General features: G+C 43.0%; 1 protein-coding gene across 1 annotated transcript; it reads right to left on the bottom strand.

Moving 5' to 3' along the window:
- Positions 1-444: 444 nt before the first annotated feature.
- SNX3 (sorting nexin 3) lies at positions 445-17,635 on the bottom strand. Its single transcript, XM_066994438.1, has 4 exons — positions 17,397-17,635; positions 6,175-6,270; positions 5,358-5,482; positions 445-2,142 (listed from the first exon to the last, which is right to left on the bottom strand). Exons 1-4 carry the CDS (start codon positions 17,556-17,558, stop codon positions 2,037-2,039), a joined length of 489 nt encoding a protein of 162 aa, XP_066850539.1. The 5' UTR covers positions 17,559-17,635; the 3' UTR covers positions 445-2,036.
- Positions 17,636-22,144: the final 4,509 nt, after the last annotated feature.

Raw genomic sequence — 22,144 nt, 5'->3', positions numbered from 1 at the left:
TCAGAAACAAGCTTCTCACATAAAATAGAACATTTGAGAAAGGAAAAAGAACACCTTACTACGTGTCTAAACCTAAATCAATAAAACTTCATATACATTTAGTCCTTCCTGTCCCTTCTCCGAGAGTAATTCAGCTTTTAAGTATGATTCAACAAGCACAGGGAGTTTTAGAATTGATTATTTTGTATTATCAAAAACTTACTGAAAAGCTATACTGAACAGTTTGACGCTCAAATAACTGGTCTTCGCCCCCTCATACGTAACAAAGGCTGTGTTGAATTTATCCTGCAGCCCTGCCCATGGAACCAGCGACCAAAACTTACACAGCCCACCTGCAACCCAGAGCTGTGCCACCGGTGTCCATTGTATTTCCTTCCCACTCCAAAGTCCAAAAATAAAGATTGCACTTGGTTGTGAGCACCCAAATCACCTCTGCTGATAAACTGAGAAACAAACTCTTGTTTTATTGCAGCCAAAAGATAGAACGCTTCATTAATACCGCACATAATTCAGTCAGCCCACCAGTGTTCGTCAGTTCAAACTTTCACATCCAGAATTCCATACAAATGACATAGGGGAAGTTTAAAGTGAGATTAACGGTCTCATTTAAAGAAAACTGGTAACTTTGTAAGTTTGTAGCATGTTGTCTACACAGTGATAGGAAAGAATATATATATTTAACAGGACAAAGCAGTAGCAGAGCCAAGCCTAAGCCAACATGCACTGAAGTTGCTTAGAACATGCACTGTTATGAAGAGCACAGCACACTGGATCAGATTGCCATTAGTGTTTTTGAACTGGTAACTCCCTCATCAAATTTGGGATCACTGAAAAAAGCTTCTCTAGCCATACAAACATCTCAGAAGAAGGAATACTTCAGCAACATCGCTTGTGAACATGAGTTCAGGAGTCCACAGCCTGCATTGGACCTGTGGCCCACAAGCACAATGCTACAGCCTCCCCTTAACAGCCAGGGAAGTGATCTGTGATTACATTTTATAGCAGGCTTGCATGACTTCACATCCCTGATAACATTTATTCTACTTTAATGCTCAGCTATAGGACTTAGAATTCTATTACAGAATATTGGCAGCATTCCTTTCTCCATAAGATGGTATAATTTTCATATGATAATTGAAGCTAGATTGAGGCTTCTCATACCAAGTAGAGGGCTACTCTTCTCCCAACTTATTGGAACCACATAGCTGTTGACTGCCAACCATGTATGGGGTTGCAGCTTTGGGTTCACAACACCAGAGTGAGCTTTAATATCTTTATATGTTGAATAACACGATCAGTGAGTGCCAGCATCAAACAGTATTTAGTGATGGCTTTTAGTGGCAAAACACTGCATTGCAGAAGAGCATCACAGCACTGCTGAAACACCACTTGACTTAGTTTAGGCAAGTCCCTGCTCCTCAGAAATCATTAGATACCCCACACTTAAGGTCAGGAGTGACAAACATGTGAAGTGCATTTTCACTTTTATTTCAAAACTTTAGACAAGTTATTTTAGTATATAAATTTGATTTTTTTTCCTTACAGAATATAAAGATAATTCCCTCATTGCTTCAGTATAAAGTGTTTTACAAGCTCGAAGACAATTGCATAAGTGTATCTCACACAGGGTATCAGAAAGAAAGCAGTCTTTCTACAGAAGTTCAGACAGATGACTACCTCAGAAAGCATAGCAGTTTAGTCATATACAAGTGAACACGTGACACTACAACTGTGCAAGTTCAAGTAAGGCCAAGTCAGTAAACATTGTTAAATCATTGCAAATAAGAGTGGAAAGGTCTGAGAGATGCTGCAAGGGGTGGATGGTCTCATAGTATAATACTCTTAAATCAAAGGTTCAGAGGGATTTAGCTAAAATACAAGTGAATTCTTTAATGCTATAAAGTATATGCAAAGACCAAGCAGTGTACTGATGTTAGTGGAGACTGTGTCTGTATCCTCTGCATGCTAAGACAAACTATAACCTTTTAAAACCAAGCATAAGAACCACTAATGTTTGGAAGGATTACTTCAAAAACTCAAGTATGTCTTATTTTGGATGGTGTGTAGTTTTTGTCTATTACTTCATCTTGTAAGAACATGTGAAGACAGCGCTCATTCTGTGCCAGTGGATGGCCTGCAACCCTAGAGGGGAAAAAAAAAAGCATTAGTGTTAACAAATTGAGTCTACTTGCAGCTTGCCAGTACAGCAAGGTTTTTATACCAACAACCTGTGGGTGTGCACTTAGGCAGGGATCTACTTCCAGTTTACTGTTGGTGACTAGAATGATGTCTGGCAGAAAGACTTGACATTCTCCCCTGCATTAAGTCAGTCCATAAGAACTCTGAATCACTTCTGATCACAAAGATGCATGTTATGTCATCTGTTAGCTGCAATTGAGGGGGACTATCTAAGCAACCATCCTAGCATTAGGAAATCTAGAGTTAAGCCAAGACAATTTTATTGGTCTTGATGCCTTTGACACAGAACACCTTTAGAGAAAGGCAGCTTAACCCACCAATTCTCAGTCTAGTTTTGCTAGCCCAAGCAGAGTTAAGGAGTTATTCCACCAGGGGGTGTGAAGGTCTTGTGAAGGCCCTGACATGATTTAAAAGTGACTTACCATGGTTAATATTCCCAACATGCACAAGCAGCACCAATGCTCAACTGAAGGGTACTAGATTTGACTATTCTGTTAACTGATGATGCCTTTAGATATGAAACATGGGGGAAAGTGAGCTTGTCTGCTCCAGAAGAAAACAGCTCCTCTACCAGAGGTATTTTTGGTCCAGACAGACTACACTGAGCCACTGTCTTTTATCAGTAAAGGAGCTTAAACTGAATTAAGTGTTCCCAAGCTTGGAAGAAAACCACAAGGTTTAGCATTTAACCCCTTAAGAGACCTTGTAGCCCTCTGTGTATGCAAGAATTGAAGAGAACCAGAATCCCTGGAAACTGATCGCTTATGGGTATGAAAGCCTAGAAGCAATCTGTAAAGAGCTGCATCAGTTCAGTCAATACAGGCCTCCCCCTTTAAGTGAGAAAGTCCCCTCCATACACCACCACCCCCTTCCTCCCCAGGACTGCCTGCATCAACCTTACGACTTCCACACATATCAGAACACATCTGCTCTAAGTGGAAGCTTAGGAGTAAGTGTAACACATCGTCAACTCCAGGGGCTCAGTATCAGTACTTTCAAGCACTTCTGTGCATCTCCTCCATATCTCCACCTACTAGTGCTTACCTCACCATAGGAGGGATCAACTTGTCACCGCTCACTTGTCATTGAGGGCATCCTTTAACAAGGAAGCAGAGCTCTCCTACTCAGCCCTGACAGAGTATTTCAAGTGCAGCCATAAAGCCTATCAACCTTGACAGGTTCAAGTAAATGAGCAGCAGCCTAAAAACACTGGTTCGCAAGACAGCCTGGAGTAGGTAGTTTGAATTTCTTACTCCCACTCAACTACAGTTGCTTGCCTTGAAGTACAAGACAGACAGGACAGGAAGAGGCAGCAGTAGATTTCCTTTCCCTGTTAGGAAAGCTTGCAAATTGGTTGCTGAATTGCTGCACTATATCTGATCTCAGATCCAGCTCTTGGTTTCACAGGAGTACCTCATTTTGGATCAGCTTTTCCTCAGTATTCTTCACTAAGGTGACCACACTTTCAAAGTTCTCACGTATCCCTAAGTCAGGTTCAGGCAGACTTTTTCGGCGTAGCTTCCCCTGCAAATGGCACTAAGCATTAACAGTTTTGGCCAGCAGGCTGGCCCAAGAGAGCTGACAAGTAAGCTGCACTGCTGTGTTTTAGTTGCCTAGATGCTACATCTAGAGGGACAGTGTCTCAACAAGCATTTCTCAGCATTCTCATCTCAGCATTCCTGAATATTGAGAACTGGCATTGGTGCACCAAGACCTTTTCTGAATAGTGGTATCAGTTATTTGAAGGACGTTTCTGTAGCTTTGAATGAAGACCAGCTCTGAGAATGCAGCAATGAATGCTCTAGAAAGTATTTTGTGCAACTTAAGTTTGCTAATACCCAGAGTACTTGGTATAAGCTTTAAAACTGCTACATGGTTCTAAACTTGAATTGGTAATATTTGCTCAAGTAGTCCATGCCATTGGAATAAACTGATGACCTTGAATAGCTGAGATCTGCCTGAAGAGTCCTGGTCCAGATGTACTCAAGTCCACCACTACATGCCACTACATCAATAACTACATTAACAGCCTACTTCTGTCTTTCGAAGGAGAGAAAGTTGACCAAGAAGTTTCACGCTGCCACAAGATCAGTGTATTACTTGCTGTAAGACTCAGACTGATACCAGCAAATTCACCATTTCTATTAGCAGTACTGAGATGTTTTTCAGATGTTCTTGTTAAGCTGACGGTTTCACTATTAGCTGCTTTAGAATGTAAACATCCTTCTTCCCACACATATTGCTGGACTCAATGCCAATAAGTACATTTCCTCTAAACTGTACAGTCCCAAGCTTGCATGGATAAAAAGTTGTATTTTACAGTTATAACTGTCTTGGTCATACAGCCTTCAAAACACACTTACTACAAAAGCATATCTGCATTAATGTGTAGTAGAACTTGATGCACAAGATTAAAATGCAAGTGGAACTGACAAGCTTGAATCTCTTATGATGGGAAAAGTCCAGAATCCAGTTGGTGTGAACAGTGTTGGCTCTAGAGGCTAGAGGAACTAGGTAGTGACAGTATTCCTTCCGACCTGCTATTTGGATCCACATCGTTAGAGATGAAAATAGCTGCTTGGGTCACTTATTTGGAGAGTAGTTAGTGTCAGGTAGCAGAGCAAGAAACGTAAGTCTTTGTTACTATTATGTCTGCTCACCCTTTGCAAGTCAATGACAAAGCCCAAAGGGTCTATTACAAACTACATACATGCATACCTCAAGTAGCATTTCTACATCTTCAGAACGATTCTTATGATGATTACAGAAAATGTGCATCATTATACAACCTGATAATACCTCACATCTGCAATCAAAGTAAACTGCTGTAAGCCCATTGTAAGCTTCATTGTTCACCCAGTGGAGGATACCTTTTCAGAAGTGAAAAGTAGAACTATTTTGAATGCTATAATTTTAGTAGTAATTTGCATAAATTAACTACAACACTAACATTCACTTCAGCTGTTCAGGTAAGCATTAAGATATCCAAACCAAACACTGGATGAGCAATGTTAAGTGTGTCTTATTGTGAGATTATGTTAAAGTTCTATTGTTCTGAACCTAGTGCAGCTACCATAGTTGGAGGCTTAGCAGCTCTAATTCCGTTTTACAGAGCTCTGTTCTGGGTTTGTCTCCTCATAACTAGACCCAATACTTACTTGTTTATGAATTGCTCAAGAGCCTGTTTCCTTTCCTCTATAAAGGAATCGTCAAATATGCCATCATCTCCTCGGAAGGGGAGCTGACGAAGAAGAGCTTTTCCTGGTAGAGGTGGTACCACAACCTGAAACATTTAGAAAAGCATCCTTAAGTGCAGCCTGGAAGCAAGTTTACACAGTTCCTGTGCCATATCTTCCTCTTAGAGGATTCAACTCATCATTCCGATGCCTAGTGAAGTAAGAAAACATGACCAGATAAGAACAGTATCTGCCCATACTGGTAAACTGAATTCATAGAACAGCTTAGGTTGGAAGGGATCTTCTCTGGGCAACCTCTTTTAGTGCCTCACCACCCTCTAAGTGAAGAATTTCTTAACACCTAATCTAAACCTCCCCTCTTTTAGTTTAAAACCATTCCCCCTTGTCCTGTCATTGTCTGTCCAAGCAAAAGTTGCTCTACATCTTTTTCATAAGCCCTCTTTAAGTATTGAAAAGCTGCAATGAGGTCCCCCCTGGAGCCTTTTCTTCAGGCTGAACATCCTCAGCTCTCAGCCCTTCTTCATAGAAGAGGTACTCCAACCAGGTGCTCTGGAATTCAAGTTGTTCAACTCTGAATTAACTCAAAACCATCAAACAGCCTCTAGCACTGTATATTTAAGGCTTGCTGAAAGGCTGACACAATTTTAACTCAGGAAGTTTTCAACGGCAACATCTGCTTGGTATGATACACATGCTTTATAACATACAGATAACATTTCAGTATCAGTACTGTTTGTATGTCTACACAAAGACTTTATTTACCTTTCAGTTTACCCACCTTGCTTTCTCTTTCTAGTTCATTCCTTAGCCATTCAAAGTCACTGTACCTTCTTCTGACTGTAGATTCTTTCAATTTGAAGATAGGGAGATTTGTCTGGAAACAAAAAGATAACCAACTGATTAGATGAGCAAGCTTTGATAGTTTCCTGGAGCAAGAAACAAGACATTACATTACAAGGTAGCCCCACTTAAGCAACAACACAACAGTATTGAGAAACACTTGATACAGGAATACTGATAAAGCTCTGTGTAAGCTACGTAAGTAAGCTGGGACTCACAGTGCTTAACTGTGAGCCTTTCATCTGCACAGCATTCTGGTAACCTGCACATAATGAGCAGACATGGAGAGAGCCCTCCTCTGAGGATATTCCTGGAAAGGAAAGTTACAAGACCTCAACAACATTTATATTTCAGATAGTGATGGCAAAATGGCTAGAATGTTACAAAAAAAGTTTATGTAGCAGTTGTGACCTAGTAAGAGCAAGACCAGGGGTCCATAAGTGCTATACATAACCAGCAGTAAGAGTAAAGCTTACTGTCAGACTGCATATTCACTGACTTTGTCCTGTACACCTTGAAAGGAGACTTTCTAGGAGCACCCTGATGTTCGCATTGGACTACGGTTATACAAAGTTATTCTGTTGGCAGAAGCACAGTAGTTATTCTCAGCTAGATTTTTTTTTTTTTTTTTTTTTAAAGTTGTGAGCCATCCCACTCAGCTTCTGGACCCAGTTTGAGTGCATATCCCTGAATTATATCATTTGTAGGCTGTTATGCTTAAGCTATCAAGTGACGGTTTTGGCTGCTCAAGATGGGTTCGATTGCCAAGTCACTCTCCTGCACTAGCAGGCCTATGACTATGGGCCATTGTATTACTGCCTGTCAATAACAAGCTTTTGGCTGTCACAGTTCAAAAATACTTGCAAGGTTAGCTGGGTACTTTCACATTGTACTATTTAGCCCACAGTTTACAGGGGAAGTATAAAACTATTTTGTTATGAAACCTCATATTGCTAAATGTTTAAAAGTATTTAGGTTCTCCTTGCCACGTAAACACTGTTCATTGTACTAGTGACTCATAATAAAATTGCACTTAGGACTATTATGTCAGAAGTAAGGCCTTATAAACACTCATCTTGAGGATAAGCATACTCTACTCAAGAGTGAATAAGGCTAGGTCTCCAGGAGTGCATGAAGGAGATTCCCAGAAGTGAAGCAGTGGATTATTTTTCTCCAATTTCAGCTGTTGGCTTTTTAACCAAAGTTCAGCCTTCCACATTACAACATCAACTCTTTGTCAGCATCTCAGACAAAGTCCTTCACAATATTTAACACGCAGGCTCTCACCTGCAGAAAATATTCCATTCTCCTCTCGAGTTACTTGCAAGAAGGATTACAACTGAATAAAAGCAGATAAAGAACACCAGTTCCCAGGTCTTCGGGAACTCTTTTCATGCTTCTGGGCATGAGGTCTACAAAGTTAATCTCTAAACAACATATCAGGCTTACAGGTACAATGTGGGGGTAGAAGTGCCAACTGAGCTCATTTTACCTCCTGCATTCCCTTTTGAACTTTCGACATGCTAGCCCAGCAAGGAGAAAAGGACAGTTAAAGGACTTGTTTTCCCTCTAAGGTGAAAAAGCTTCTCCAATTTTGACCATCACAGGAAGTGTTCAAACTGAAGCTTGTGCTAGAAGGCTAGCACCGCATTCAGTGGCTTACGAGTCACAACCTGGCAGCTACAGCTAAAGCAAAGAGCACACCCCCTGTCCTTTGGTCTGGATATGAGTTCAGAGCTATCTGTTGAGATCGATTTCTTAACCCCGTGTTTCTTGAAACTCAAATTGCAGCAGTTCTCCTTCCTCTAGAAGTGAGTACTGATACAGCAGTGTCCTTCAGGTATGCAGCTCTTAGAGCTGTTTTACACTGCTTAGCAGTATTATCTGTTTACATTTTAAGTACCTATCTTTAACTCAGGACACAGCCACATCTGAAGTTACTGTACATTCCTTTCCTACTAGAAAGTTAATACCCTGTTTGAGAAGACTTTCTTTGGTGAGGAGGGGTTTCCGCATGCCCTACCTCTATATACCATAGAGATGATTTTCAGCCAGCAAGCCAGACAGCTGCTGAAGCATGCCGAGTTTTGTAGAAGACAACACTGAGATGCCAACAGAAGCTTTCAGTTCCTACTGTAGTGTCAGCATCAGGACCACGCAGCACCTTTACAGCTCTGTGTTGAGTTATTCCTGTTTAGCCACTGAGGAGCCAGTGGCTATTCTGAACATGGTATTAGCTCTGTGCTTGCCTGCTGGAACAGAGACGACAATGAGAAACAAAACTTCAGGCTAGTTTCATTTTTTTACACACCTTCCCTCACACTCATTCAGCATTATCCTCAATTTTCTGGCCGGCTGATCTGCAAGCCTGTCATGAAGCTCATGATCCTGTTTGGCACAGCCCCGGATCAGAGTTCATTCAGCATAATTACTGTAGCAATTATGACTTCTACAGCGTAATAATTAATCTCACTTTAATCAAAAACATTTTCAACGACTTCCTCGTCTGAAGTCACGCCTCTTAGCTTGAATGCAAGTCCTTAATCTGAAAGGACTGCGCGTTACCTGGTATGTTAGACAGGCAGGTCACTAGTCAGGGCTGCAGGCAAACCGTTACTGCAGAAGGACCAACAAACCGGCTCTGCAGAGATTTGCAAAGCTCAAAACCCCAAACACAGAAAGTCACTAAGACAACAGAAATGCCACCTAGCACTGGGTCTGTACCAGACTATGTACACACCCCTCAGGCTTTCTCTGGACACTGTCCAACGGGCAGACAGATTTCTCCTGCAGTATAAATTATCAGCCAAGCCAGTACACCAGAACAAGCATTGCCAGAACTGCTGTCAAGATGATTTTGACTTACCTAGTTAAAGAACTAAAGATGACACCCAAACCCTTAAGTCACTCCTGCGTTTCTCCACTCAGATGCCAAGCAAGTTTCTAGAATCAAGTCATTTGGCTAGCATTTAAAATGGTAGCAGGAAGCAGTAGTTGCCTCCAAAGAGATTTTAGGGCAAAATCTACATTTATGTTACTGTAACATTCAAACTACAAGTCTAACTCCAAAGCTCAGGAGGTTCCCAAGTCGCCTCAGAAGCAAATGACAGTTCAAGACAGCAGCTTGGATGACCACAGAATAGCCTTCTAGTTTATGAAACAAGTCATTTAAGTGTTCCATTATCTAGATTAGATTAAATTATCCAGCCAGGCTTGCTCCTGTGGGCTTGTTTCCAGATATAAACTGAAATAGCATTTGGGTTCCTTCAAATAGCACGCTGACAGTCCGTGAGACTGACTCAGAACATCTCCGCAGCCCAGACCACCCCAACAACTCCCGAAACTCCACGACTGCAGCCATCCAGGACAGTCCGAGGTAAATTTGGTTAATTTCTTCATCTGCCAATGTAACACTAAGCAGCAGCACCGCATTGCCTGTGTCTCCCACTTTTAAGAGACTGAGAATAAAGCGGCTCTGTTGCCATAGCACCTACTTTGATGTTGTCTTTTCAAGTAGGTTGTGGTAGCCTTGATACAACTCTATTTCCATTAAAATAGAGTGAAAGAAAGCACTCAGCTCACTTTTGATAGGAGTTTGCGGCCTTGACTCTCAAAAGCTAAATTCAAGCTTCTTACCACCTCTCCATATGAGCTGCAATCTTTGTCAAGGGACTACACCCTTTGCTTACATTTACAGTCTGCCAGTGGGAGCTCCGCGGCACTACAGCAAGTAGCATTCAGGAGAGAGAAAAAGATATTATGGTTTTCTTCGTGCAAGAGCCTGCTGTCCTCTGGTACAGCAAAACAACTCTCCAGCAGCCCACTGTTATTGCGGACACCTTGCCAGTGGTTCATTTCCTTCCAGACTTGGAATAAGCAGCTACCTCCTCGCTTCCTACAATTATATAAAGGAAAAACGAAAGCAAGCGTGCTCTAGGCTTCAGTCAGTACAAGTTTAGGCCTCTGCTATGTACTTCAAAGGGAATATGTAAGATTTTAACATGTTTTCTAAGAAATCAGTTATTTGATCAAAGTTTATTTCTACAACCTTCCCTTATTTCCGCTTGGAGTCCAGTCTGCTGAAGGCATCTTACATGCCAAGAAAAACTAAGACCCTAAAGAAACCTGACCAGATTTATAAGCTCAGATGTTAAGAACAATGCTGACTTAAGCTATACCAAGCTCTGCAGAGCTTCTCACTCCACAGTACTGAGACACAGACCTAGGATGGTTTCCAACCTGAAGACTAAAACAGTAAAATCCTAAAAGTAGTGCAACCAGGTAATTGCAAAAAGTAATTGCAAAGCAGGTTCTGGACAACTGAACTACGGTGTGCCACAGTCAAAACGTTCAAAGTGGGATAAGCCCTAACATTAGGTGAAAAATAAGATTGCTTAGTGATTTCTTATTCTGAAGGTTGCATCCTCAGAAGCCAAAGCTAAAAACAGCAGCCCACTTTAAAACAAACTAATTCAGGCAAAGGCTTTTATACCAGCCAGCCAGAATTAGTAAATCCAGGTAGTTATTTCAGGGTTTGCAAGCCAGAGCCTCCTCTGAAATCTCAAGCATTCCTTTTGACAGTCCCTTTACTTTTACACAACTGCCAGGTAAAAGTGCCCTACGCTCAGGTTTGGCCTACTCTAAGGCCAACTTATTTATTTCTCGATGAGAAAGACTGAATATTCAGTTGTTTTAGCACCATTAGCTCGCAGCTATTGATTAAGGCCAAATGGGCAGGAAAAAAGCACAGTGCATTGGTGCTCTTGATGGCTTTTATTACAAAAGTTTTCAAGCGCTTTGTGAGCTACAGACTGTCTAGTATCCCTACATATGCATAGCCATACAAGAAACAGATAATATACCTCCTCCCATACTAGTTACTTAAGTAGCCAAAAAAATCTCTTGGTATCTCCAGAAGTAATAGTCACATCCTTAAGTAACCACCTCACAGCCACAGTAAAGATCCTGTTCAGCAATTTACCACCCTCAGGGGGTGCTACAACTTAGGCCCATACAAAGAGTCCCTGAAACTTTATTTGCAGACACAGAAGTGGCTTAAAACCACAACATCTAGCTTCATTTTCCATGAATTTCAGAGCAAAGCTGCTATACATTTACAGTTCTACTTTCAAGATTGGTCATGAAGCCAACAAGCTGCTGCTATGAACGCCAGATGCTCCCACAACAGGGGTTGTGAGCTGGGTTCTCAAGAAAAAGGCACTGGAAGAACATGCACATGGGCCTGTCCATGGTTTGCAATATTTGTTTTTATAATAAATATTGCCTGGATTTACAACAAATAATGTCAAGACCAGAAGATCAGGGCTTCTCCATCCTTCTCACATCAACAAGTTACAGCAGCAACTCCAGACCGAGTACTGTAGCTTCACGTGGCGTCTGGATTAGGTACTTGCTGAAACAGCCTTCAGCAGAACAACAGGCATTGCAATATCAAGTGGAAAAAAAAACTTTAAGGAAAATACTTTCTCTACAGTTCAAAGCTCATAAGTCTGCTCTGTATTATTTATTTCGCCAGATGAAAAACAGGAGACCCCTGACTGTTCTAAAGTTCAAGCTGACACTTTTTTGGCAAGCCAGCTAAAAATAAAGATGTATCAAAAAAACCCCTCTGGCATCACATGCCTACCTGGATCACAGCCATTTGTCCTACAAAGATTAGCCATTGTTCTGTTTGATTTGGTCTGTTCAGCACTGCACTAGAGTGCACCCTTAATACATGACAATCAAGGCCTGCATTGTACGAGCAGAAAGAAAAAAAGAGTCCAAGTCACCAGTTAAACTAATATACTAATAAGAAGTGCTATTCAAAGACTTGGTTATTTTATTTACACAGTAACAGACATCAACACCAAGCTAGTTCAGTACCTTCGGACTAGGTTCCTGAGTCTAGTTGAAACAAAAAGCTGTACAGAGAGATCAGCTGCTCAGAGCAAATACATGGAATAGAGCTGTAAGTCTACTCTCCTTGCTTTGGAAGTTTATTTCATCCAAGAGGTACCAGTTCTTGCTCTCCCTAGTTAGTATCCTGGGAATGTGCAAGCCTGTCAGATATTGTTCTGAACTATTGCTCAAGGGAGCAGTTAATGTTTGTACAGATGCAGTACCTGCAGAACAGAAAGTTGCCTGAATCAGTGCATTTTTGTTCTTTGAAGAGGATTCTGAACAGCCACAAGTATCTAGAGTAGTGCATTAGAAGAATAATTAGCTGCAGTTAGAACCGTCTTGCAGTGTGATGCAAGACCTGCAGTACTACAGACAACTCCTGCTGATTGTGCATCCCTAACCATACCCACCCTGAGTCAGTGTTTAGTCATTACTCCGCCACAAAGTGCAAAACTGAACAACACTGGAGTGAACTAAGTGCACCAGCAGAGTATTCTTTGCTTGGCAGGAGAAGTCTACAACTTTAGCCCCTGCTGAACACAAGGGCAGGAAATTTGCTACTGCTCAAGGACAAAGCATGTCAGAGACACACTCACTAGCTCAAGAGCACCATGCGTAAGACAAGTGCTTTCTGAGCTAGTTATACTCAGTTCATTAAGCACCTTACTCTGGATTGAATTGATCACAGAACTACTATCAGTATGCTGAAATGCAAATACTGTATCGAGCTAGGTCCTGAAAAAAATGTCTTAAGATGAGAACAGGCTTTCAAAAGTAACTGAAGTTTAGCAGTACTTTGATTTACTTCCCTAATCCTTTGAGCCCAACACTATTCTTAACACTGTGAGCACTTCACAGCCTGTGCTCACTTCCTTCCCCACATTTCGCCTCCAGAGCCACGCACCCCACAGGTCCACAGAAGCCTTTCTGCAGAACATATAGGAAAGCCGACCACTGCCTCACAGAGCACGGGTTCCACCCTAGTAATGCATTTCACATCTGGAAGCACAACAGCAAGGCGTTAGGTTTCTACACAAGACAAGCCACTGAACTGCGAAACCTCATGAAGCTGAGGTGTGCCATTAGTGCTGAGTTTAAACATGCTGATTAGAGGCAATTCAATAGTAATGATCAGAATTAAGAAATCAAAAGGCTTTTATTTGACCTCGCTTTAACTAACGGAATTTGGATACTTGGATTAGTAGCTCTTATTACAGATGCTTTATTTTAGTGCTGTCAGCTTGAGTATTAATGACTTCTCTACAAGTTCTCACCAATCATAAATGGATAAATTTAACCTTTTATTTCAAGTGACAGACCTGATTCAGATGGCAGCACAGAAGTCAGTTTTGCAGAAACAGTAACTGATGAAGTGGTGTTAATAAACAGGTGTCTTTCCAAATGCAGAAAGCCCCTAGCTAATCTGTATGCTTTGCCAACACTCACCAGCATGCTCATCTCCTGTGGCACTGCTTTTACAGTGGGTGTATGGTTCTGTGGTGTCACACAATTGCTGGCATCACAGGTTGTAAAGCTTAAGTCTTGTCCCCTTAAAGGGATTTAGCAACTGAAGCTCCTGCACAGATTCCTGCTGACCCACTTACCAGGAATAGTACTGCTCTCAACTGCAGTACAGGTCTGGTAGTATCTTCAGGTATGCTCTAAGATGGTAATGTAACAGCTGCCATTTGTTCTTTTGTTTCCTGGCATTCAGAAGGACGGACTAGCTTACAGTCCATACGTAGTAACAGGTATTCCCATGCTTTGCTCAAGTGTGCTGACATGCCCACCCTGAAAAGGCATAACAAGTGGGAGGAAAATCTCCTCTACCGGTAGCTTTTGCCCTCTTAGAGAAGAGGCTGCTCATTCCCAAAAAAACAAGTAAGGACTCCTGAGAAATAGCACATGGCACGCAAGCTTATTTCCACTCTAAACGTAACTGTTAGCTTACGTTTCTCCTTTAGAGGTAAGGGCAGTGAACTAGTTTGCTATATTACTTTAGCAGACAATCTGCTTTTATCAGTTTTAACCATTGCACAAGCACCACATTGTGATCATCTCGACACCTTTAGATGATGACTTCATTGAGTTTTATTTGTCTAGAAGACACACTCTGAGCTTTATGCCCTAACTGCATTGTTCTCCTCTTTAGCTCGCCCTAAGCCCTCACACAAAAGATACCCTCAAATGGTACGAACTCACTGCCCAGTGCTGCTGATGGAAAGCAAATTCTCAAGTACCCTGTCAAGAACATGACCCGCTCAGATACGCTATTTTAGCACCGCACTTAAACAACAGGACGGTGTTTTCCATCGTTTACCAAAACCAAACAAGACATTTGATTCTTACTGCCAAGCTGAAGCTGCACTGTGGTCCCCTATTGCCACACTGAGCACTTTCTGCTGACTGCTGCAGCAGAAAGCTTTCTGTCCTCACCTAATCCAGCTCACTGGGAACAGAGTGTCACTTCATGCAAGTGCAGGCTCAGAAGTCAATACTTCGGCCAACTCCACCCAGCAGCTTCTGCTGGAAGTTTTCAATAGCTATGTGAACAAATCTTTAAAATTAAAGAAATAAAAAAATTTGGCAACTGACCACCTGTGAAGTAAGCTGCCCCACTGGAGCCACTGCATAGACATTTATCGGCACCACACGTGGGAGAGTTGTCAAAGAACAATGCATTTACAGTCTGCACAAAGACACACGCTATGAGAAAACCCTTTCCTCAGTACTGAACCATGATTGACCTTCTTTTGCAGTAGCATGCAGCTAAGCAGTCTTCTCAAGACATTTGGGTCCCCCATTAGGCTCTTCAAGCCTGAGGTTGAAGAGTAGAGTGACACAAGAACTCAAGCACAAGGCTGCTCCACTCGTTGCCTTCCAAGCAGCAGGTATGCTTCAGCTGCAGTCCTAGCAGAAAGCTTTTGGGAAACGTCACAGTGTTCTACACAAGTACCTTTAGCGAGATATTAGTTATCACACATCAGTTCGAGGGTTTGCTTGCACGCTCAGCCTTCCTAAGAGAAGTTAAACTTTGAGACGTGGACAAAGCAATAAAGATGGAATGACCTTTGAACCACGTTCAGAAGCACCATGACAATGGTACAAGTCTAATTGCTTCAATGCAAACTCGAGTCTGTGTCTTCTGTGACAGCGTTTCTGTCTCTACGTGATCTCCAGGCATGACATAAGGCTGCCCAATGGCTTTTACCAGAACTTGTCAGGAGTTGCATCATCCGTTTCTGCACTACCTGACATTTTAGTGTTGATCTAAAACAAAGCCTTCCAGATACGACACAGGTAAGTCGATCCATCTTGTCAGATTTGTTCTGCTGCCATTACCAGCATAGCTGGGGAAGCTGGGATCATCAGCAGCTATTTGCCGTGACCACAGTTAGCTGTGAAACCACAGAGATCAGTTGGTGGCTCCTGTCTTGTCACGCTTGAACAAGTAAATTGTGCTACAAGACCTGCCTTTTAGAGAGGCAACGCCAGAGTAACTTAAGTTCAAACTCTTCTCCCATGCTGAAATTTGCCCTTCAGCAATATGGTCTGTGCTCTGCTGAGAAGCAAATAATTGACACAAATTTACACAGTGAACATCACTCTGCACGGCTTGCAGTACCTGCTCTGTAGCCTTCTGGCATACAGAAGCAAAACCCACTGCTACAGTTCACGATACCTGTGAGCATGTACATCGTGGAGGCACTGTGCATACAGTAGCGTACAACTGCAAAGAGAACGATCGTGTATGACAGGAGATAACACTGCATGCAAATGTACACATGCATGCAAGGCAGGCAGAAGAAGCAATGTTTACATCGTAAGTGGATTAGAAAGAAACACAGAGGAAGGTCACAGTATCATTAACGTGTGTTTGTTAAGGTCACTTCTAGATATTCGCTACAATAGTAATCGAGTATTTTCTACCCCAAACAGGATAGTCTGAACCCATTTGCAGTCCAGAAATCTGGTTTTGCTTTCATTTCCCCTAAAGGACTTCAGTTGGAATTATTATTATTTTTTTCTAATCCCAGCAAGCTCCATTTCATTCTCAAGGACATATCAAGGCTATGACCCTTTTTTTGCATCACCTTTCTTGGATCCTGCAACTGCAAACACTCAGACTCGTGGAAGTAAAAGTCATCAGGTATTTAAGACACAAATATCTCCCAGCAAAGTAAAGAGTTACACCCTTCTTGCTGCTAAGTGGACAGCTAGGGTCCTGGTAACAGCAGCTTAATGTGACACAAGTTGTCTAGTTCTAGTCTGTCCTCACACAGAGGCCAAACCTAAGCTACAATTCCATTTTAGTTTCCTCTTTCTGCCCTACAGATGCATCCTGAAACCTGAGAATAGCTCCTGGAACATGACAGCTTGGGAGCATCAGAATTAGAGAGCTATCTTCTCTGGTAGCTTTGGATCTCAGCTGATTTTTGCATGCTGAAGCAGAAGCACGGTCTGCCGAAAATGTAGGCCTTTAGGACCAGAAAATACACACAGGGTTTTAGTTTAATCTGAAGAATTTTAATGGTCGAGAAGGCAGACCTCAGCCTAAGCATTCCCTGCCATGAAGGCACGTCCACCACGAGCAGAACTCACATGCAGGTGATCAGGGAGATCCCATCACCTCTCTTCATACCTGTAATAACCGGGCAGCTTCAGCCAGCTGTGACAGGGTGCAGTCACACAAGGCTCAATCACAAGGCACAGAGGAAGACGAAGCGGTAAGAGGTTATCTTTCTCAACACACCTCATTCCCAGTGGTATAGACCACAAGAACGCCCTTGGGCCTGCCTGAGGCAAGGACCGTGCCATAGATAAGCGTTTTTCTGCCCACTCCTCCACAGTCTGTTTAGGAAAGCAGAAGCCAAGCCTGGGGAACACAGCAATGACTCCACGCAGCTTTCCCTCAAGCTCAAGGCCACCAGCCCGAGACAGGTCAGCAAACGCGGCTCTTGTGACTAGGAAAGAATCCAACACCACTGAGAGAAGGCGCTCGGTAGCTCAGGGCACAGAACGGCCCTATTTATGTCCAATTTGGGGCACAAAAGCAGACAGGACCCCCCTTATCCCCTATGTGCTTTTTCACCTAGCTTTAACGCAGCCCAGCCCCCATCACCCACTGCCTGCAACCCGCTGAGGGTGCTGGAGCCTCGGGGGGGGTCCCACCCGCCTCAGCCCACACGTCCCATCCCTGCCTCCCCTCACGCAGCCCCCCGGACCCCGCTCCCCTCACGCCGCCCCCCCCCTCACCTTGACGCGGATCTCGTAGGTGGTGAAGCGGCCGCGGCCCACCCCCACGGTCTGCGGGTTGCCCACGTCGATCTCCAGGAAGTTGCTGGGCGGCCCGTAGGCGTCGTTCAGGTTCTGCGGCTTGCTGATCAGCCGCCGGGTGTCCGCGATCGTCTCGGCCATGGCGGAGCGGGCCGCTCTTACTCCCCCCCCCCTTCCCCCACGGCCGCCCCCTTCTTTGCCGCCCGCCCGCCTCTCTTATCGCCCCTGCCCGGCAACGCGCACCCACGCCGCCGCCGGCGGATGCGCCCGCCGCCCGCGCGCGAGGCAGCCTGGGTGTTGTAGTCCTCGCGGCACGCCCCCCCTTTGGCTACGCCCGCCTTCCGAACTACAAGTCCCGGCGTGCGCGGCGGCTGGCAGAGCTTGGTTTCTCGGGCCCGCCCGCAGGCTGTGGGGTTTTAAGGCAAAGAGGGGTTTTAGGGATATATAGCAAAAATAACGGGTAGCTGTGAAGTGCAGCTCCTCGCCCGCCGGCCTTAGCGCTGTTCAGTACGGGAGGGGGGTCTAGGGTAGGTTGGCGTATTAGCCAGGAGCGTAGCACAGGTCAGGTGCTGGGCCTGGCCCCATTGGGGTGCTGGGGAGCTGGGGTGCCTGCAGGTGTGTGGGTGACAGGGGGAGAGGGCGGTGAACCTGGCGTCCTGAGGCAATTTGGGTTAGCAACGACACCTCAGTAGCGAACGCACAACAACGTTTGGTTTTCCGCTTTATTATCAGAGGGGAGAATGATAGAGAAACCCAATAGGACAGTTTGCACGATGAAAGAATATGAAGATGTTTGGGACAGCGTTGCCGACAGACCTGGACCAAGCCGCACACGTCAAGAGGAAGGAAAAATGTCATGCCATAATCAAGATGTGAAATGCCCGGAGCCAGGCCAAGAGCCTGGGTGAGCGGTGCCAGCACGATCCGTGCAGGCCAGACTGGAGACCCGGCAAAGGCCCTGCCTTGAAAACAAAGCCAAGATCACTGGCCCAAGCTGGAATGGCCTCAAGTTGCGCCAGGGGAGGTTTAGGTTGGAAATGAGGAGACATTTCTTCTCAGAAGAGCAGTCATGCACTGAAACAGGTTGCCTGGGGAAGTGGTGGCATCACCGTCCCTGGGGGTGTTTAAGGAAAGGTTGGACGTGGTGCTTAGGGACATGGTTCAGTGGGTGACATTGGTGGTAGGGGGACGGTTGGACCAGATCATCTTGAAGGTCTTTTCCAGCCCTAATGATTCTAAGCGAGGTGGCAATGTGGTCTGCAGCAGCGTTAAGGCTTTTGGCAACAGCAAATTCTTCAGTTTTCACAGATGACACGCATTTAATGGCAGCATAACAGACTGTTTCAGTTGTTATAGCTTACAGAGCAAAGAGTTTGCTCACATTTCATTTATAAAGGGTAAGAAAGGAAAATTGTGTTCCCAGAAAAATATAAGTGGCACTTCAGGACCTTGACGAAAGATAAAAAGGTTTAAAAAAACAGAGAAAGGGAGAATTGGGAGTGATGGGATCCTTCCTTGCAAAGACATAAAGTCGCTGCTGCTTTTGTACCTGACTCAAGTAAATAGTGTGTTACTGTAAAGGAAACATTGCCAAAAGAAGTGGAAAGTTTTGCCTTCTTGCTGCACCTAGGACATCAGTAAACAGAAATTATGTTAACCCACTGCTAATATTTCTAAATGACTCTATCATTGTAGAGACTTTCCGGATTTATTTTTATTTATATATTTACATATCTGCTAACAGTACCCCTACCCCTCCAATAAGTAAACAGATATATGATTTTCCTACCTTCCTTATGAAAGAGTTTGAGTACACTCTATTGGAGTACACTCAACTACAATCCAGGTAGAATGAGACTGTAGAAAAACTAGTTATTTTTTTTTTTCTAAGAATTTGTGTCTAGGCAGTAGGCCAAATGGCAAGATTCCCACAAATCACACCCAAGAGAACCAAATTTAACATCCAGCAAGTTTCGTTAGAGGTTGTCTATGATAATAAAAAGATAATCGAGAGGCTGGCATGAACCCAAGGTACAAAAATAGCCCATCCACATAACCAGAATGCAGTAGGTGGTTTGCTTGGTAACTTTTCTCTGAATTTCTTGCTCATCACTCCTCCAGTGTAATTCTCGCCCTTACTAGTGCATCTTCCTTACTTCCTTTCTTTCTGCTAATAGCTGCCAACTATTCACTTTATGATTATAAACAGAAATTAAGCTGACAGAGTTTTAAATAGCAGCAGTGAAAAGAAGCCTCACCTGAATTATACTAGTTATTAAACTGGTTTTGCAACAAGGCAAGAAGAACTCGTGAATTCTACTGAGATTACTTATGCACACATCTGCATACACTTCTGTTTGTTACAGAACCTCTGCTACCACATCTGACTGTAAACATGAAAATACGGCAGAGCACTGGTACTATCCTAAGTATAATATATGACCTATCCAGTTTCATTTTGCATTCGAAAGAATAAAAAGTGCCTAATACTGCACACTTGGGAAGTTGGTGAGCATATGATGAATGATGAGTATAATTTGTTCTCACGCTGAGTAAATACTGTTAACAGTGAGCCTTAAGCTGACTGCTTTTCTCACGGCATACTGTCTTAGCAGCATTGTTCTGTCTGCCTTTCCTAACAGAGACAACTGGTGGTGGAGAGCCATATGGAGGCAAGTGACAGGGAGTGAATGTTTTAGTGCCCATGTGTCAATAGTATTGGTAAGTAAGGAGGTTACAGGCATTTGGTAAGTTCTCCCATCTCTGTTTTTTTGTTTGGTTGGTTGATTTTTTGTTTTCCCATGATCTTAACAGGATTCAGCTAGAAATCCTCAGACCTGGCTAGCCCCACCATGAAAGCACGTATGCCACACTGGCTGGCTAATGGGGCAAAGAGGAGGGAATGAAGGTTCAGGGAAAATCAGAGTCCTGTGAGCTCCCTTGTTTCCTTCTACCCCTCAGAGAATGTGTTTGTTTATTTTGAATTGTGGTTCAGATTTTTTTGTGAACTATGAGATTTACACTGTCTTTAGTTGTTTCTGCTTGCTGCAGAGGTTCTTCTCTCAGGATGGAAAAGGTGAGCATAAATTCAAAACGAAAGTTTAATTCCTTTTCTGACATGAACTTTGAGTCAAATTTCAAATCTGGAGGGAAAGAGGTCAGCTGTGTTTGTCAGTCCAAAGATCATCTGCAAGAAATCAGGCATTCAGAGGAACAACCAGGAGGTTAGGTACTCGTGGATGTGTTACTACACATTATTTATTCAGCTATGACAAAAGATTTACTGGCATAACTTCAAGTAGCAATACACCACAGTCTCCTGGCACACATCCATAGAAGCAAGTATTAATGTATGATTAATTCTTAAATTTGGTACAGTGATACTTCTTAAGTAGTTTGTTGTTTGTTTGTTTTTAAAAGAAAAAAAAATACATTTAACTGGAAAGGGAACCAAATTGCTCTGTTATCCAGCTGGAATTCTCTAGCCTTGTGACAAGTGCCCAAGTTAACAGATTTTAGTCAACATAGGCATATTTTGTCAGAATTTGTGAGGAATGCTGACTCAGGATAAGGCAAAAAAAAAAAAAAAAGCATTGAACTAATTGTGCAATGCTTTATGTGGAAAAATGACTTCTTGATCCCTGCACTAGTAGCCAGTGCTTTGAAGTCTTTGGATATCTGCGTTCAGCCCTTACCTTCCAGATAAGAATATTTAATGTATAAATACAATTTGTAATATACACATATATTAACTATTATATTCAATTCCTCTTCTCTCTTTTTACATGATATTGTCCCTTTCAACAGGGGTGATCTGCGTATATACTTTTAGATTCCTTATTCTTTAAAATGGCATCCACCTGCTCACAGCTCACAAGTACTTGCTTTGTGAACCCCTTGTTCCGAGAGCAGCTGTTTGAGCTGACTGAAATCCAAACTGTAAACAGACAGACAGGTAAAAATGGCTCTAAGTCCATAAATCTGAGAAAATTTTTGCAGCTTAATTAATCTGAAAAGCAACACAGACTATTAATTGCATATTTGTTTCCGTCAGAATAGACAAGGCTAAAATCAAGTTTATCCCAGAGAGTTTTGTCATAACTCCAGAAGAGTGGCTTTTGATGGAAACCGTGTTGATGAAAACAAGCCACAAAATCCATTTTCCTAGAGTAGGGTGAATGACCAGGCCTAGGTCAAAAGTACCTACATGTATGGGAGCCCAAGACATTCCTGTGGTGGGAACATCTTGGAGCTTTGCAGGCGGGTAAACCCTGATCTGCTTCTGCGGGATTTCAGAGGTATGGAAGAGATACAAAGATCCTTGGACATATACATCCCCATGGGTTGAGCACACCTGTCTTTAGAAGGAATGAAGTTCATACCTCCAGAGGCCAGAGGAGGCCTTTTATTATTCCCGTTTTTCTTTTTCCGATTGAGGACCACCTATACTTTTGGTTAGCTGGCAGACTAATAATGGGGCTGGGTTAAACAGGCATCAGTCTAATTTCTACACCATTAAAACTTTACTTTTCTGGAGGTGAGTAAATGGACAGAGACAGCGAATGAAGTGTACAAATGTCCTACAGAATGGATCTCTGTCTGCTACAAGACATCTACCATAATAATCTACAGAAGTATTCTTCAAATTCCTGTTCTTTTAGGTTACCACCAAAGTGCGATTTTGCCAAATACAGATTCAGTTCCTGGTGTGTGCAATACAGTGAGTG

The sequence above is a fragment of the Anser cygnoides genome, chromosome 3 (genome assembly GCF_040182565.1).
Source record: "Anser cygnoides isolate HZ-2024a breed goose chromosome 3, Taihu_goose_T2T_genome, whole genome shotgun sequence".
NCBI lineage: Eukaryota > Metazoa > Chordata > Aves > Anseriformes > Anatidae > Anser > Anser cygnoides.
The sequence above is the reverse complement of the archived record's forward strand: the minus strand, read 5'-3'. Positions and strand labels throughout refer to the sequence as shown.

Coding starts and splice junctions, on each gene's coding strand:
- SNX3 (XM_066994438.1), bottom strand. CDS start 17,558: ATGGCCGAGACGATCGCGGACACCCGGCGGCTGATCAGCAAGCCGCAG. Junction 5,483..6,174: donor AACTAGAAAGAGAAAGCAAG/GTGGGTAAACTG, acceptor TAAATGTTTCAG/GTTGTGGTACCACCTCTACC. Junction 2,143..5,357: donor CTTGAGCAATTCATAAACAA/GTAAGTATTGGG, acceptor TTTCCCCTCTAG/GGTTGCAGGCCATCCACTGG.